The sequence below is a fragment of the Mus pahari genome, chromosome 7 (genome assembly GCF_900095145.1).
Source record: "Mus pahari chromosome 7, PAHARI_EIJ_v1.1, whole genome shotgun sequence".
Classification (NCBI taxonomy): Eukaryota; Metazoa; Chordata; class Mammalia; order Rodentia; family Muridae; genus Mus; species Mus pahari.
This window is the reverse complement of record NC_034596.1, coordinates 80,073,250-80,089,891: the sequence shown is the minus strand read 5'-3', so window position 1 is coordinate 80,089,891 and position 16,642 is coordinate 80,073,250. Positions and strand designations below refer to the sequence as shown.

General features: G+C 44.8%; 1 protein-coding gene across 6 annotated transcripts in view; it reads left to right on the top strand.

Moving 5' to 3' along the window:
* The window catches only part of Arel1 (apoptosis resistant E3 ubiquitin protein ligase 1), a 53,941-nt gene extending 37,572 nt beyond the window's left edge, over positions 1-16,369 (top strand). For all 6 annotated transcript variants that reach the window (XM_029540715.1, XM_029540714.1, XM_029540717.1 and 3 more), the window contains 12 exons: positions 1,858-1,935; positions 3,275-3,416; positions 3,527-3,648; positions 5,902-5,977; positions 6,434-6,543; positions 7,502-7,681; positions 8,095-8,220; positions 10,597-10,726; positions 10,805-10,863; positions 13,167-13,256; positions 13,659-13,834; positions 13,934-16,369. In XM_029540715.1, the coding sequence (XP_029396575.1) occupies positions 1,858-1,935; positions 3,275-3,416; positions 3,527-3,648; positions 5,902-5,977; positions 6,434-6,543; positions 7,502-7,681; positions 8,095-8,220; positions 10,597-10,726; positions 10,805-10,863; positions 13,167-13,256; positions 13,659-13,834; positions 13,934-14,036 (1,392 nt within the window). In that variant the 3' untranslated portion in view covers positions 14,037-16,369. The remainder of the gene's footprint in view (positions 1-1,857; positions 1,936-3,274; positions 3,417-3,526; positions 3,649-5,901; positions 5,978-6,433; positions 6,544-7,501; positions 7,682-8,094; positions 8,221-10,596; positions 10,727-10,804; positions 10,864-13,166; positions 13,257-13,658; positions 13,835-13,933) is intronic.
* The last annotated feature ends 273 nt before the right edge of the window (positions 16,370-16,642 follow it).

Genomic DNA, 16,642 nt, shown 5'->3' with positions numbered 1-16,642 from the left:
TTTTTAAAGATTTATTTATTAATTATACGTAAGTACACTGTAGTTGTCTTCAGACACTCCAGAAGAGGGTGTCAGACCTTGTTAGGGATGGTTGTGAGCCACCATGTGGTTGCTGAGATTTGAACTCAGGACCTTCGGAAGAGCAGTCGGTGCTCTTACCCGCTGAGCCATCTCACCAGCCCGAATCAATTACTCTTAAAGTTGGCAAAGTGTTTTTAGTGTTGTTGCAAGTTTTCTTTAAAGATCATTGTTTTTTGCTAGGCAGTGGTGGCACACGCCTTTAATCCCAGCAGTTGAGAGGCAGAGGCAGGTGCATTTCTGAGTTCGAGACCAGCCTGGTCTGCAGAGTGAGTTCCAGGACAGCCAGGGCTACATAAAGAAACCCAGTCTTGAAAAACAAAAACAAAACAAAACAAAAAAAGGAACATTGGTTTTTAAGACATGGAGGATATGGATGGGCTGGGGATGTAGTTCAAGGTAGAACATGCCAATAGCATATGTGGGGCTGGAGATGTAGTCAAGGTAAAACATTCCTAAGGCATGTGAGGGGCAGTCCAAGCACTAAAACAAGGAGCCGTGTATGACAACATTCACATAACGTATTTTAAAACAAACATCTTGCATTATATTCTCTTTTATAAATGGTACAAGAAGAGCTTTCCTTGGTAAGGAAATTAGATAACTAATTTATCATGGTAGGTATTTAGAAAACTTTTTGGTTTTGTTTTTATTTTTTGAGACAGAGTTTTTCTGTGCAGCCCTGGTTGTCCTGGAACTCACTCTGTAGACCAGGCTGGCCTCGAACTTAGTAATCTGCCTTCCTCTGCCTCCGAAGTGCTTGGATTAAAGGCATGCACCACCACTGCCTGGTCAGTATTTAGATAACTTTTGTGTGAAGTCGCACTTTGCTTCTCCCCAGGCCTCTCTGCAAATGCATACATGTGCGTACCTTCTTCCTGTCACCCTGTCTTAGTTAGGGTTTTACTGCTATGAACGGACACCGTGACCAAGGCAACTCTATAAGGGCAACATTTAATTGGGACTGGCTTACAGGTTCAGAGCTTCAGTCCATCAAGGTGGGAGCATGGCAGCATCCAGGCAGGCCTGGTGCAGGAGGAGCTGAGAGTTCTACATCTTCACCTGAAGGCTACTAGCAGAATACTGGCTTCTAGGCAGTTAGGAGTAGGGTCTTAAAGCCCACACCCACAGTGAGACACCTACTTTAACAAGGCCACACCTCTAAGTAGTGCCACTCCCTGGGCCAAGCATATACAAACCACCACAACCCCCTATCCACATGGAGTCCATAGTACCATTCAAACAGGAAGAAAGAGCCACACATGGTAGCTCACACCTATAATCTCAGCATTCAGGAAGCTGAAGCAAGGTCACTTTGACATCAGGGAGAACCTGGGCTGCCTAGTGAGTCCCAGTATAGCCTGGGCCAGGGAGTAAAACCCTGTCTCAAACCAAACCAGCAGCAGCAAGTTGGTGGGAAGCAATAGGGGTGGGTGCGGTTTGCTCCTAGGTGTGGGCTTGGGGAGTCACTGAGCCCCAGCAGGCAAGGCAGGGTCCTGGTTGTTCTGAGGTGAAATGTTTTGTGCCAGAAAGTGAAGACCTAATTGCAGGTGTTCTACAGTGACTGTCAGACTAGAGCATTGGGACTGCGTGTGCCTGGGAAATTATGGTGTCAGGTCAGGATTGAACTTCACCTTCCATGGGCAAACTTAACTTTAGGACTGACTAAATTATCCTCTTGTTATGAAAATATAGACAAGGCTGTGGTGTTTATATTGTGGTACCCAGACTGGATGGACACTCTTTGTCCCTCACTTCATTTTCTGTGTTGGCCCCCAGCAATTCTCCGTGAAGGAATTCTACCTGAAAATCATCCCCTGGCGCCTCTATACCTTCCGGGTGTGTCCCGGAACAAAGGTAAGACAGACCTGGTGCTGAGCAGACTTGGCTCTGGGCTGCTCAGTCTTCTTTTTCCCTGAGGGCTTTCAGTTTTTCTGAACATTCTCTCTCTGTGCAGATTTATTTCCAAACAAAGAAAAGGTTGTCTCCTCATTAAAGGCCATGGACATATAACTCTTTTTTTTTTTTTTTTTTTTGAAACAGGGTTTCTCTGTATAGCCCTGGCTGTCCTGGAACTAACTTTGTAGACCGGGCTGGCCTTGAACTCAGAAATCTGCCTCCCAAGTGCTGGGATTAAAGGCGTGTGTTAACCACGCCCGGCTGGGACATATAACTCTTAACAAGAAGTGTGGTAATGAGACTGGAAACTTTACCAGTATGTACCAATAGCAATTCAGAATGTGTTACCAGTATCTTCTGTCTTCAGCACCACTTTCAAAGGATATCAGTTTCTGTGCCTGTTCATGGTCTCTGGTGTGCTGGAGCTCATTCTATGAGAAGAAATGCTCTCATAGATTAAAAGAATTTGTCTTTTTCGATTTTGTTGTTTTTAATTGCTCTGGGCCTAAATCTAAGCTTTAACCTGGATATGTTGTTTGTAGAGATCACTCTCCTCAGGAAGTTTGGAATAGTAGCTGTATTCCCCATCTGACAGTTTATGGTGAGATGCACTGTTGCCTATGGTGCTTGCTTAAAGGCTGTTTCTCTGATTCAAACTAGAGGCCAGCAAGATGGCTCAGTGGAAGAAATCCTTGTATACCAAACCCGACCGACCACCTGAGTTGATCCCCAGAACTCATGTAAAAGGGCAGGTGTGTTGGCACCTGGTCCCAGCACTCACTACAGGACGGGCGGCACAGACAGGAGAGTCGTTTGGAAGCTCAAGAACCAGGCATCCTGGAGTGTTTATCCAGCAAGGCAGAACCAACTCCTGAGAGGCAAAACTAACCCCTGGGCACACACATTGAAACAGGAACAGAGAGAAACAGAAAACTGAATTGTAGAACACTGGCATAGTGCTAATAAGATGGCTCAGCAGCTAAACGTTGCAAGCCTAGTGAGCAGGTTCAATCTTCCAGACCCGTATGGTGAAAGAAGAGAACCAACGCCCGCAAGCTGTCCTCTGACCTCCACATGTGGCCCATGCACACACACACACACACACACACACACACACATACACATGCACAAAATAAATATATAAGATAAACGAGATGTGTATTCCTGGCCAGTATGTACTTGGAAAAAAAACAGGATTACCTTGTTTTTGCAGCAAAGTAGACATGTGAAAGGCTTTGTTGGAATGAAGGGGTTTCTAGATTGAGCTAACCATTTTCTTCTAAATTTTCTGTGCTAGTTTTCATACCTTGGCCCTGACCCTGTTCACAAGCTCCTCACGCTGGTGGTGGATGATGGCATTCAGCCTCCTGTGGAGCTCAGCTGCAAGGAAAGGAACATTCTAGCAGCCACTTTCATCCGTTCCTTGCACAAGAACATCGGTAAGGGTGGTGCAGGCGGTGAGCCACGAGGGTGCGTACCTGTAGAGCCGTGCTCCATCGCACGCCTGGGAGTGAGTCATGATGAACCTTGCTGCTTGCTTGCTCCTCAGGAGGCTCTGAGACCTTCCAAGACAAGGTGAACTTTTTCCAGAGAGAGCTTCGACAGGTACATATGAAGAGACCTCATTCCAAAGTCACCCTGAAGGTCAGCAGACGCGCCTTGTTGGAATCGGTATGTAATGTCTTCCTATGCAGTTTCTCCAGCTAAGAAGCTCTTCAATATTTGACTATATCCTGTAATGTGTGCTTTCCTTGTTCTTTTCTTTTAATGAAACATAAATTTCTCCCTTTAAACATATTAGAGACTATTTGTTCTTCTCATTGTATATACTTTATTATACTGGATTGGGGCCACTGTGATAGAGGCATGCAACTGTGGGGGAGACTGACAGACATCAGCTCTCTGGTCTGTGATGATTAGTTCCTGGACAGTACAGTGTAGGGAGCAGGAGTCGTGGTTGGAGAAGCACTCTGATAGTGCACTCCTGGGGTAGGGACTTCAGTTGGATTAGAAGGAAGTAATACTTATTGTTACTCTGGTCTGGTAGAAATAGAGTACCTGATGAGTGTCTGTCCCCACCACGGACACTGGCCTGGGCCTGACATTCCCCCAGAGTGAGAAGGCTTGATGCCCGCCCAGAAAGTGTGTGGTGTTTGGCTCTGGTGGCTGTGACCGGAAACCCCTTTCTTAGCCACACACCCCATGTGGCATGGCTCCCTATGTAGCCTTACTTTAACAGAGTCTGTACTTCCCTGGAAACTAAGACTCATTAGCTCTGCTTACAGCTTACTGCCTGAAGCCTTTTAAAGAAACCACCCAAAAACATTTTATGTAAGGGTTTTTCACTAATAAAATGAAATTTGTTTAAAAAGAAAAAAGAAAAGGAAGGAAGGAAAGAAGGAAAATTCTAACTTTTAAATCTAGGTTAGATGGTTTTGTTTGTATGTTTTGTCCAGGCAGAAGTTGCCTCAGATGGGCCAGCATTGAACTTGGAGGCCTCCTGCTTGAGCTTTATGTTTGCTGTGGTCATGGGGATTTGCTACCATGCTTAGATTATTTTTCATTTAGCTTTTTATTAATTCTTTTTTTGTTTTTTGTTTGTTTTTTGTTTGTTTGTTTGTTTTTTTGAGACAGGGTTTCTCTGTATAGCCCAGGCTGTCCTGGAACTCACTTTGTAGACCAGGCTGGCCTTGAACTCAGAAACCCGCCTGCCTCTGCCTCCCGAGTGCTGGGATTAAAGGCGTGCGCCACCACTGCCCGGCTTATTGATTCTTTATAAAGGTCGTATCATACACCCCAGTCTCACTCACCTCCCCATCCCTTTGTATTTGCCCTCTGCCCTTGGAACTTCACACCCCACCCACCTCACCCCACTCCAAAAAAAAGGAAAAAGAGAAAAAACCCTCATTGTGGAATCTGTAGTGTGCCACGGAATGTCCTACAGGGTACCCTTTTGTCCACACTTTTTAAAAAAGATTTATTTATTTATGTTCATGAGTACCCTGTAGTTGTACAGATGGTTGTGAGCCTTCATATGGTTGTTGGGAAATGAAATTTTAGGACCTCTGCTCACTCTGGTCAACTCCGCTTGTTTAGTCCTTGCTCACTCTGGCCCAAAGATTTATTTATTATTATATATAAGTACACTGCAGCTGTCTTCAGATGCACCAGAAGGTGATGTCAGATCTCATTACAGATGGTTGTAAGCCACCATGTAGTTGCTAGAATTTGAACTCAGAACCTTCGGAAGAACAGTCAGTGCTCTTAGTGGCTGAGCCATCTTGCCAACCCCTTGTCCACAACTATACTTGGAAATGTTCACTGCAGGGAGTCACTGCAGTGATTTGAAGCCTCTGGGTTCTGCTACACTGTCAATACTGGATGCTCACTGGTTCTCCTCTTGGATATCCTGTTGTTTCCCTGTGTCATAGAGATCCTGCAGCTTTGGATCTGTGGATCTTGGCCCTCTTCACAGGCCACGACCTTACCCTGGCCTTAGGGAGCACTGCTGGCTACTCCCATCAGACTGTGCTGAAGTCTCCAGCTCCATCTCTCTTCATTGTGCCTACATCCCTCTGTCTCTCTTTCTTTTCCATCTCCCCACCACTTGCTTGCTCATCTTAGTGGCACACAGGGATTCTGGGTATCTGGGGTCGTCTTAGGTGTGGTCTGCCCACCTGGCTGCATGGTGCCAGTTGGGGTTGTCTTTGGTGTGGTTGTCCCCAATTTTTTTAAATACTGAATTTCTCCTGGTGATCTGTATATTTGAATATAAGATAAGATCCGTGGGTTTTACTTGTGTGCCATCTATCACTTCCATGCAGTGGTTAGCTCAGTGGGCAGTGCTGCTCTTGAGGGGTTCTCTTTAGAGGCTGAGGGAGAAGCCAGTCTTCTTACAGCTTCCTTGCTTGCTCTGCGTTTTAGTCTTTGAAGGCCACTCGGAACTTTTCCATCTCAGACTGGAGCAAGAACTTTGAAGTGGTTTTCCAGGATGAGGAAGGTGGGTTGTAAAGTTTCATTTTATTGTTTTAATTCTCCTTCCTCCTTCCACTCTCCGATAAAGCTCAGACCAGCCTCTTCAAGCTCCCCCCAAAACCCAGCTTCTCTGAGCGAGGAAAGGAGCGTGGCTGGATGGTGTGGTGGAATTTAGAAAACAGAGACATGGGGCTGAGCGCTTACAGTTCACACCAGAAGGACAGAATAACCACTGCAGACCCACAGTGTCTGTTTCCTGGATCTCTGACCTGTGTTTCTGTTAGCTCAGTGACCAGAGTACCTTGGAATCTACAGAAGAAAGCAGGGTTTCAAGAAGTGTTTACCATATAGGTGAGCTACATGGAAGAAACAGGTAGTGGACTAGTGAGGACGGGAGAATGCTACGTGCTGACTAAAGGAAGAAGAGGAATAGTTGGTGGTGTAAGCCAGCATCACTTTTAATTTTCATTATACTTTTCAGCTTTGGATTGGGGAGGGCCTCGCCGGGAATGGTTTGAGCTAATCTGCAAAGCACTGTTTGATACCACCAGTCAGCTCTTCACCCGGTTCACTGACAGCAACCAAGCACTAGTGAGTCCGTGCCTTCCCCTCGGGGGGTGGAAAGTTACCCTGAATACACAGAGGTTTCACAGCTGACCTGGGAAGCTGGACAACTTGAACTTTGCTCTTGATGTGCTGTGTGTAATGAGCTAGTCAAGCTGCCTACCTTTTATTTGGCTCCATTATGATGTGCTGTGTGTAATGAGCTAGTCAAGCTGCCTACCTTTTATTTGGCTCCATTATTTCACCTGTAGAATGGGAAAAAAGAGTTGAGCACTTGGCTAAGAGAGATACATTGTGGCTTTACTCACTTATAATAATTAAGCTATTATCCAAAGAAAAACGCCTGTGGCAATTGGTTCTGTATTAGATCCCTGACTAGAAAGGAATCACAAGTAGAGTCCGTGACTGTTTGAGAAGTTCTTGTTTAGGGACAGGCATCAGATCACCTGTACTCAAGTCAACTAAGGACCACAAACTAATCTAAGGTTCTTCCGTGGCCATTGTCCTCCAGTCACTTTAATTCACTCAGTTGTCTGCTCTGTGATCCTTAAACTGAAATTTTATTCCCTTAGCATTGGGTAAGAGTCAGCTTCCTGTTACTGTAATAAGTGCCCGAGAGAGCCAGCTTATAAAGAGAAAATGTTACTTCACCACAGACTTTAGAGGCTTCCGTTTGTGGCTGGCTGGCCTCCTTGCTTTTGGGTTCGTGGTGAGGCAGCACATCATAGTGGCTGAGTATGGAGAGATATTCACCTCAGGGCTAGGGCATGAAAGACAGAGAGAGACCTGGAAGTTCTCTTCCAGGACATACCTCAGTAGCCTGAGTGCTGCTGACGGTGCTCTGGGCTGGGGACCAAAACTTTTAAATATATACATCTTTGGGGGACATTCTAGGTCCTAATTGCATAGGATTTGGGAGTCTTTCCAGAATTAGCTAGAATGGATGAAAAATGGTCAAAGACATTTTCGTTTCTTTCTTTGACAGGTGCATCCTAACCCTAACCGCCCGGCTCACCTGCGCTTGAAGATGTATGAGTTTGCAGGGCGGCTGGTGGGCAAGTGTTTGTATGAATCCTCTCTAGGAGGTGCCTACAAACAGTTGGTCCGTGCCCGGTTCACTCGGTCTTTCCTGGCCCAAATCATAGGACTCCGTATGCATTACAAGGTAACATGGTGGGTGTGCAATTTCACTAAAGACAGGCTAGCCTGGGATCGTTCCACATGAGCTGATTTTCTAACATCCTTTTCCCCCTTTTATTTAATTTTTTAAAAAGATTTATTTGTATTCTGTGTGTATGCGTGTGTTTTGCCTGCTTATATGTACGTGCACCAGATATATCCCTGGTGCCCACTGAGTAGAAAACATGGAGAACTGGAGTTACAGATGGCTGTGAGCCTCCATTTGGGTTTTGTTCCCAGAACCTCTGGAAGAGTAGCCAGTGTTCCTAACCTCTGAGCTGTCTCTCCAGCCCCCTGAGCTGATTATTTTTAAGGTTGAAGGTGTAAGTGGTGTCAAGTGGTTAGTTCCATTCATGGCAAAGGGTGTCCATGTGCTTCTGTGTCTTCCTATCTCCGCAGTACTTTGAAACAGATGACCCAGAATTCTATAAGTCCAAAGTGTGCTTTATCCTCAACAATGACATGAGTGAGATGGAGCTGGTCTTTGCAGAAGAGAAATACAACAAATCAGGTCAACTGGATAAGGTGAGAGAGACCAGGACTCATAAGTCCCTACAGCCCAGATCCCTCTAGGCTGCTCCGGTAGGACTTTCTGCAGTGAAGGAAAGGAAAGATTCTCAGAGGACTGAGTGACATGCTAATGAAGCCTCCTTGCTTAAGCTGGTCTGGGAGGGATGACTGTCTGTGATTAGCAGTTGTGATGTAGGTACCTAGTTCTTTGTTTAACATGATACCTATACATAGTAAAACCCTTTTTGTTGTTCTTGTTGGGTTTGGTTTGGCTTGGTTTTGAGACAGGGTCTCATTCTGTAGCTCAGGCTGGCCTTAAATTTGATATACAGATCAGGCTGGCTTTGAACTCACAGGCATCCACAGCCTCTGCCTCCTGAGTGTTGAGATTATTGGATATATATATATAAAATTTGTTACAAATATGTTTTTGTTACATTGTGTTACATCCTTTAGAAAGCAGGAGGGGCCCAGTGCACACCCCGAGATCCTGCAGCTCTTACTGTCTCTACTTACATTTCCACATCAGCACCTCATGCTTGTAATCCTCAGAGCTCTAATGTGATCTGATTGGATTTTACAGATTTGGCCCCATGTTTCTTCCTGATACTTACCCCTTAGTTCCTTGATGTTCTACTTTCTTTGTTGTGTCATACAGGCCCTGAGTTGGACATTTCTCAACCTTCATTATATATATTTATATAATCTGTGATGTTATATAGACCTTAAGTAATTTGTACCCTGGAACATTTTGGGAATTATTTCATCTGGAGGGAAGAGGCAGTAAGCTGAAAATACTGACTGATGGATAGTATAAATCTCAGATAATGGACCTACCTACACAGTGTTTTGTTTTCCAACGGATTATAAACTATTGGTCAAAATAGTTGTGTATAGTTGTGCTATCAAATGATAATAGTGAAGCTAGTCATAGTAATAATAGATAGTTAAACCTCATTAGCTTTGATAGTGCCACTGCAGTAGTAGCTTATCACTATGTAATTCAAAGGGAGGTAGCAATGACTGCAAAGATGTGGCAGCTGAGTGATATACTTTGATCCCAACACTTGGGAGGCAGAGGCAGAGGCAGGCAGTTCATTGTGAGTTTGAGGCCAGCTTGGTCTACAGACAGAGACCCTATCTCATGAGAATAAAACTAAATGCTTTATTGAAAAGGCTAGGAATGCCAGTTTTCTGTCCTTGTACTAGTGAACTCTGTCCCTTGCTTCCTGAGCTGACATAACAAAATAGCTAGTGAACAGAACGTTGTTCACAGTTCCTGGTGTAGGGACAGCAGCAGGTTATTCACCTGCAAGATTCTCAAAAGACTAACAGTAGAACTTCCTTTTCTATAATTATGGATATTATATTACTGCTATAATTTGGTATGGTTTTTGTGAATAAGCACTTCTAGCTATGGCCTAAGAAATGTTAAGATTTATTCACATCAATGCAATTAAAATGTTATTAGGTCCTTAAAATAACTGGCCTCACAACTAATGGAGGTATTCATCCACTTATGGAGACAACTCTAGTTTCCATACGGACGCTCTAAAGTAATTGTTTAATGCTTTGGGACTTATTTACGTGCCCCTCGGTGACTGGTGTGTGTGTGTGTGTGTGTGTGTGTGTGTGTGTGTGTGTGTGTGTGTGTGTGTNTAGAAATGAAAAAGAAATGAGAACCGTATTATTCTCAAGCAACTGGTGAATTTAGGGAGGTTTTGGCTTTTCCTCATGATGCCCCTCTGAAAAATTATGCGGTTTTCTTTATGTCCTTTCCAGAAGTGTGTGTGTGTGTGTGTGTGTGTGTGTGTGTGTGTGTGTGTGTGTGTGTGTGTTTATAAATTCTGTTTGTTACTTAGGAAGCAGATAGACAAATCACAGAAGAAATAAGGAACAAACAGCTACTAGACTGGAGTTCTGTAGCAAGTTCGTATCAGGGCTGCAGTGTCTGATGCCAACCAAGTCTCAGCTGTTGCTCTTTCCATCTGTATACTTGGTCGATAGAGGAATGTGTGGGAACATATGCTTCTGTCATATGAAAGAGCGTCTTCAAGAAAAGGCCATGAGTGGTTGGTTTACTAAGGAAGTAGAATTAAAGGATGCTAACGAGACCATAGTACCTTCCTGTTGCATCAGCACTGTTCACTGCCTGAGAGAAGACCTGCCTAATGCCCCCTGTGGAAGTCTTAGCTAGTGGAGTGTGGAATAGTGGTATGAGCCCTGAAAGTCAGTAACGGAGAGTGAAAAGCATGTGTGTTAAAAAGGCTAATGCAGATGAGAAACTTGAGGGAGTCCAGTCACTGCTTATAGAATATTTCTGGCTGATACAGCATACAGTTTTACCACAATTTCCCCTTGTCTTGTCTTGTCTTTTGCCTTCTGTTTCAGATTGTAGAACTCATGACAGGCGGAGCTCAAACCCCAGTCACCAATGCAAATAAAATCTTCTATTTAAACCTGCTGGCTCAGTATCGGCTGGCCAGTCAAGTGAAAGAGGAGGTAGAACATTTCCTGAAAGGTGGGCCCTGTCTCCTTGTGCTTTTCATGTTGGGGCCATAGTTGCGGTCTGGCTTTAACTTGGATACTTCTGTTTCAGGCTTGAATGAGCTGGTTCCTGAGAACCTCCTGGCTATTTTTGATGAGAATGAACTTGAGGTAAGTGCTTAGGATTTGAACCTATCTTGTTTGTGGTTTTTGTTTACTTGTGTGGAGGATACGTGGATGCCAGTCGGATATATGGAGGTCAGAAAGCCACTTGTCGACTTAGTCCTCTCCTTCCACCACATGAGCCTGCGGATTGGCACAAGTGCTTTTACCAGCTGAGCCATCTCACCAGCCCCAAGACTGCTGCTGTTCTTGAGGGTGTGCCTCCTGGGCCCCTGCTTGTACCTTCTGTTAGTGGTGCGGCAAAAAAGTCCATTCTTTCTTCTTGGGAAATGAGAGGATTGAAACAGTCTCACTGTGTAGACAGAAAGATGTTTATTATACCGGAGTTAGAGTCACTTTAAAAGAAAATTTTTTTTAATGTATATGAGTCTTTTCCTGCATGTATGTCTGTGTACCTTGTCTCATCTTTTAAAAATTACAATGTTGAAATTCATAGAGCAGCAAGTAGTTATGAAGAGTAGTAGTTAATATTTATCAAGTATTATTGATATTAATTGACTAATGAGTATTTGCATAACATATAGTCTTCATATTTAAGTGGATTATAGAGTGTATTTGTTCAGGTATGTGTGAACTATGAACTGTGTGCTGAGATACCAGAGAAACTGCAGTGAAGAAGACAGTAGTCCTTCAGGGCTCTATGCTAGTGAAAGACACAGGATGGGTCATATTAAAGTCACATGTCTACATATCTGTAGTGTCACAGAGTGTGAGAACATGTGTATGTATTTACATACCTAAGTAACGGTGTTTTCACATTTTGTATCAGCCCAAAGTTAGCTCTAAGATGGTAAATACCATTTTTATGGTCAGCTGAAAGTCCTTAGGAGTCAAGAACAAGAGAGTCAGCTTGTCTTTACTAGCTGTTGCTCTCACACATGATATGTACAGTAAAAGTTCTTCAAAGTGTTCCTGTTAGAAATTCCTCCTGCACTCAGGAGGCAGAGGCAGTTGGATCTCTGAGTTCCAGGACAGCCAGGGCTATAGAGAAGCCCCGTCTGAAAAATCAGAAACAAAACAAAACAACAAAAAAAGAGAAACTTTAAAATGTGTAAGGAAACTGTTAGTGTCAGTATCATCGGGTAATGCTGTGTAATTCTTCCTTGGTTAGAGAACAGTCGAGCTTCTGTGATTCTCATCAACGTCTGTGCCTGGGGATATAAAATCCAAACAATGAATTCTCAGTCTAGAATTTCTATAGCCCTCTTACCTGTGCTGGTGCCTTGGGGCCCTGGGGTATTTTGTTGTAGTGTGAGCATTGGAGACAACACATACAAGAGTGGGAGAAAAGCTGCAGTCTACAGCGGTTCCTCAGGCTGCTCCGGGCTACTTATTAACTTGGCATGATCTTCAAGAAACTAAAGCTTCCAGGGCTGAAGTTGGGCTTTTTTGTCTCTTTATTAAGAGGTATCATTCTTTACAGCTATTGGATGGATATGCATAGTCTGCTAAGTAACATGTTGGCTCTTGAGCCAAATTAGGACATCAGCAAGATATTTAAGGCTCTGATGTCATTAATGCTCTCTCCCTCTCTCGCTCCCCATACCTTTTAGTTTATTCAACTGGAAGCAGAGCTAAAGGGAAGTAGGAAAAGTTCAACCCACAAAAGGAGGCTAGACCTGAGAGAAAGCTCTCATAAAGGGACTTTTCCCCTGGGCATTCCTCTGCTGACTAGAACACAGACTCAGTTCTTTTATTTCTTTCATTTCATTCTGTAATGACAAAGAATCCTTAGCCGTTCTTAACTAGGCACACTCATCAGAAACCCCTAGGAAACCTCTTCATCTATATATGCTTATAATCCAACTTCAGAGATTCCGATTCAGTACCTAGTGTACTCATCTGTCTGTCTTTTAAATCTAGTCTTCCAGTCTGTGTGATACAGGCATGCATGTGCCACAGAGCTTATTGTGTGCTGTGGTACATCCGAGGTCAGGGGACCACTTCTAGGAGTATGTTACACCCTTCCACTGAGGGTTCTAGGGATCCAGGTTGGCTGGCTTGCACAATAATCACTTTTGTTTTCTGCTGAATCGCTTTGTGTGTGTGTGTGTGTATGTGTGTGTGTGTGTGTGTGTGTGTGTGTGTGTGTGTATGTGTAAGTGGTGTGGGTTTATTAATACTGTGATTTTATTTTTTAATCCCACACTGGTTAGGAATCATTGGCCTATTGCAGTTCATTCTAGCACTGATCTTATTTTCTGTCTTCTCCTGGCATTGGTTTCATTCTGCATTTCCATTTATGTAGGTAACTGACTAAATAGAATGTCTTTGTCCTTCTGTCTGTCTAGCTGCTGATGTGTGGAACTGGAGACATCAGTGTATCTGACTTCAAAGCCCATGCTATAGTGGTTGGTGGATCCTGGCATTTCAGAGAAAAGGTAATGGGCTAAGCTTTCACAGTTGGGTTGGTATTGACTTAAGTGGAATGGTTTTAGAAGACAAAAATAGAAGAGTCAAAGAAGTTGACATGTTGACTGGCGAAACGATGATTCTGGGAAAACAGGTAAGTTATCCAAGCCGAAAGGAGCTCAGGTCCCTAAAGACTGAAACCTTGACTACCATTGGGATAATGGGTGGGAATGCAAGTAAACAGAGCCAAGCAATCAATTGGTGATTACCCTCAGATCCTGTGACAATGTAAATTCTTGTAGGGGTTGTTATCCATACCTCATAGTACTGTAAATGGGAGCATTGCCTACCCACAGTATCCTGGTCCTTCCTTAGGAGTCAGATCTTAGGCTGCACGTCATTTTGATTAAAGCCCTGTATTTTCCTGCCAGGTCATGAGGTGGTTTTGGACTGTGGTCTCCAGTCTGACCCAGGAGGAACTGGCTCGGCTGCTTCAGTTCACAACAGGCTCTTCTCAGCTCCCACCTGGAGGATTTGCTGCCCTCTGTCCCTCATTTCAGATTATTGCTGCTCCAACCCACAGCACACTTCCTACTGCACACACATGGTAGGCTGCCCAAAGCATCCCTTGTGGGAGAGTCTCTTTCTAGCCCTTGCCCATGTTTCTTGTAGTATGAATTCATCATCTTCCTCCTTGTTTTTCCAGTTTTAACCAACTGTGCCTCCCTACATATGACTCATATGAAGAGGTGCACAGGATGCTACAGCTGGCCATCAGTGAGGGTTGCGAGGGCTTTGGCATGCTCTGACTGCTCCTCTGTCACCTGCTTGGCTCCCAAGCTCTCTAGAGCATCTGGACACATGTTAACAAGCATAGCCACTGACCTTAACCACAACCATTAGCCGGAAGATACTGCATGCTCCCTTGCGTCTGGAGTATTCTGTCATCTGCAAGCCCTGTTCTTACCTCACCTTCTGTCCACATTCACCACAGGCCACTTGAGCACGTGGCACCTATCTGAGCTCTACTCAGTCATGAGAGGAGGACCATGCTGCTGTCACTTCATTGGTCCTTTGAAGATCTCTGTGGCCGGATCTGCCTCCGTGGCTGGGAGACATTCATGACACAGAGGACTCACTTCTGTTGGAAAGCCGGCATGTGAGACCCTTCTGCCATGCCTCATTCCAGCCCTCCTTGAGCTCACTACTTGACCAGACTGGGCAACCCATCACCTCTTCTCATCTGTGGCCAGGAGAAGCGCAGATAGAAAGTGGCCCACACAAGCCGTCTGATTTGTCCTCCCACATAATGGCAGGCACAGGCCATGGCACTGGGTTAGTTTTCATGGGGACTGGTAGTACAAAAGGATCTCTTTATGGTGACAGAACTAGAAACGACACTCCCTGTGGACATTTTTTAAGATGATCATTAATCTATAAGGAATTTGCTAAGCTTTCTCTTGAATTTGAGCCAGTGAGAAAAGCAGTCAGAAGAATGTAAAGGATGCCTGTGCTGTAGCCTCCAGTGCTGGGTACGATTCTCTCTTGGGGAAGGGCCGTGTCCAGGCATGTGGATGGCTTGAAGACTACTGATGCTTTTCTCTGAATTGTTCTTTGCACTGAAGGAGGACTTAGACTGACCTCCCACTTACGTAGTTGGTTAAGAGCTGTCTTTAGCATTCTGCTGGAAGAATTTTGGGAGCAATGGACTGGGACAGTGAACAAAGCCTGCCAGCTATGGTGGTGATTTTCGGCAGCGCTAAGGCAAAGGAGTAGTGAAGCCACTGGGGACAGATGAGGTGGAGATCCAGCAGCAGTAAATACCTAGCAATTCCAAGGACTTGGTTTCATCAGTTACCAGGAAGTGGGGGAACCATGGAGGGAGAACGCTATGTTGGGTTCACAGTTACATGGTGATCAAAGAGAACTTCTCAGTCTCGAGGAAGATAACATCTTTTCATGAGTGTTTGAATGAAACAACATGAAGGCTCAATATCACATGGATTTCCCAGTTTCTGTCTTTAATAAGGCTTTCCTACAAGCCACTATTTTCCATGGGGCACTCACTCAGAATATTACAAGCCATTTTATTGCCAAAACCAGCAAGTACACAGAATCCCGAGACAAGGCAGTTCTTGTGACAGTGCCTTGGCCTCCTGGAAGCAGTCTGAGCCCTCCTGTTCCCAGGATCACGGGAAACAAGCCCTCCTGAGCTGCTAGAATCCAGCCTGACCTCCTTTGCAGTCATCTGTCTTCTCTTGGCGTGGGTGCTCACCTCACTTATCCTCGGGGTTTGGGACCTGGCATCAGGACCTCTCCACCCAGGATCCTCCATGCCACATGGTCACTGCTCTCCTCAGGGACCGGGACAAGGTGCTGCCCCGCCTGCTCACACTTTCCCAAGGAACACGTACAAGATCATTTAGCCACTACCCTGCTGCCTCTCTGCCTCGGCTAGGCCTTCCAGCTGGGTACATGGCTGCTTGGCCGTTTGGGGCGGTTCTTCCTGCTAGGTTCTGCAACCCAGGCTCCAGCACCCCTCTGCAGACTACACAGGGGGGTCAGTGTGTGTACGTGACTAGACCTCTCATTTTAAGCTCTAGTCATAGCACTTTTTCCGAGTCTCCTAAGCGCTGTTGCAGCCCAGCTGGGGCAGCTAGCATCCCAGGTTGGTCTTAGGCACCAGAGTCTTTAACAAAAAAAAAAAATCCTCTAGTACTGTGTGGTTTTCTATTCTTCTAGTTCACTCTCCTGACTATTCAGAAGCATTTTGCTCTCTTTTGCATTTTCTTTTACCTTTTTTTTCTAATACTGCTTTGGTACTAGCCACTGTGGGGAAGAGATACAGTATGTTGGACAGATAAAAACATGTGTTATTTCTTGGTCAGTTTTGTCTTATTTTGGCCAGTTCTTTTGTTTGTGCTTTGTGACAGAGGTACTTGGGAGGGCAGCTGCCCTCCTGACTTGGCTTTTCGGTGTCCTTGAAGGAGACCAGTCATGAGTACCAAGGAGACTGTCAGCTTGGTTCTAGAACTTGGCAGAGGCTGAGCTCTGGTGCACATTGGAAGACCACGTCTGGATGTCTGCAGTTGGAGATGTAAATATTTTGTACAGTAAATAAAATGCCTACAATAATCAAGAGCTACATGAGTGTTTGAGTGGGGGTGGGGCAGTGCTTAAATGAAAGATGGAAAGAAAACCGTTTAGAGATGCTTTATGTGTTCTTGGAAGCAGGAAGCAATCTGCTGTGGACAGAGTGTGCACTTGGAGCCCTGGCTTGTCTCCAATAGCTGTCCTAAGGATCACACTGCTCACTGTAGATAGCAGCCCAGTGGGGAAGTGTTTGTTCTCAGAGCCTGAGGAAGGAAACTAGTTTGATATGAGCAATATCTATTAGGTCTTTTTGTTTTGGTTT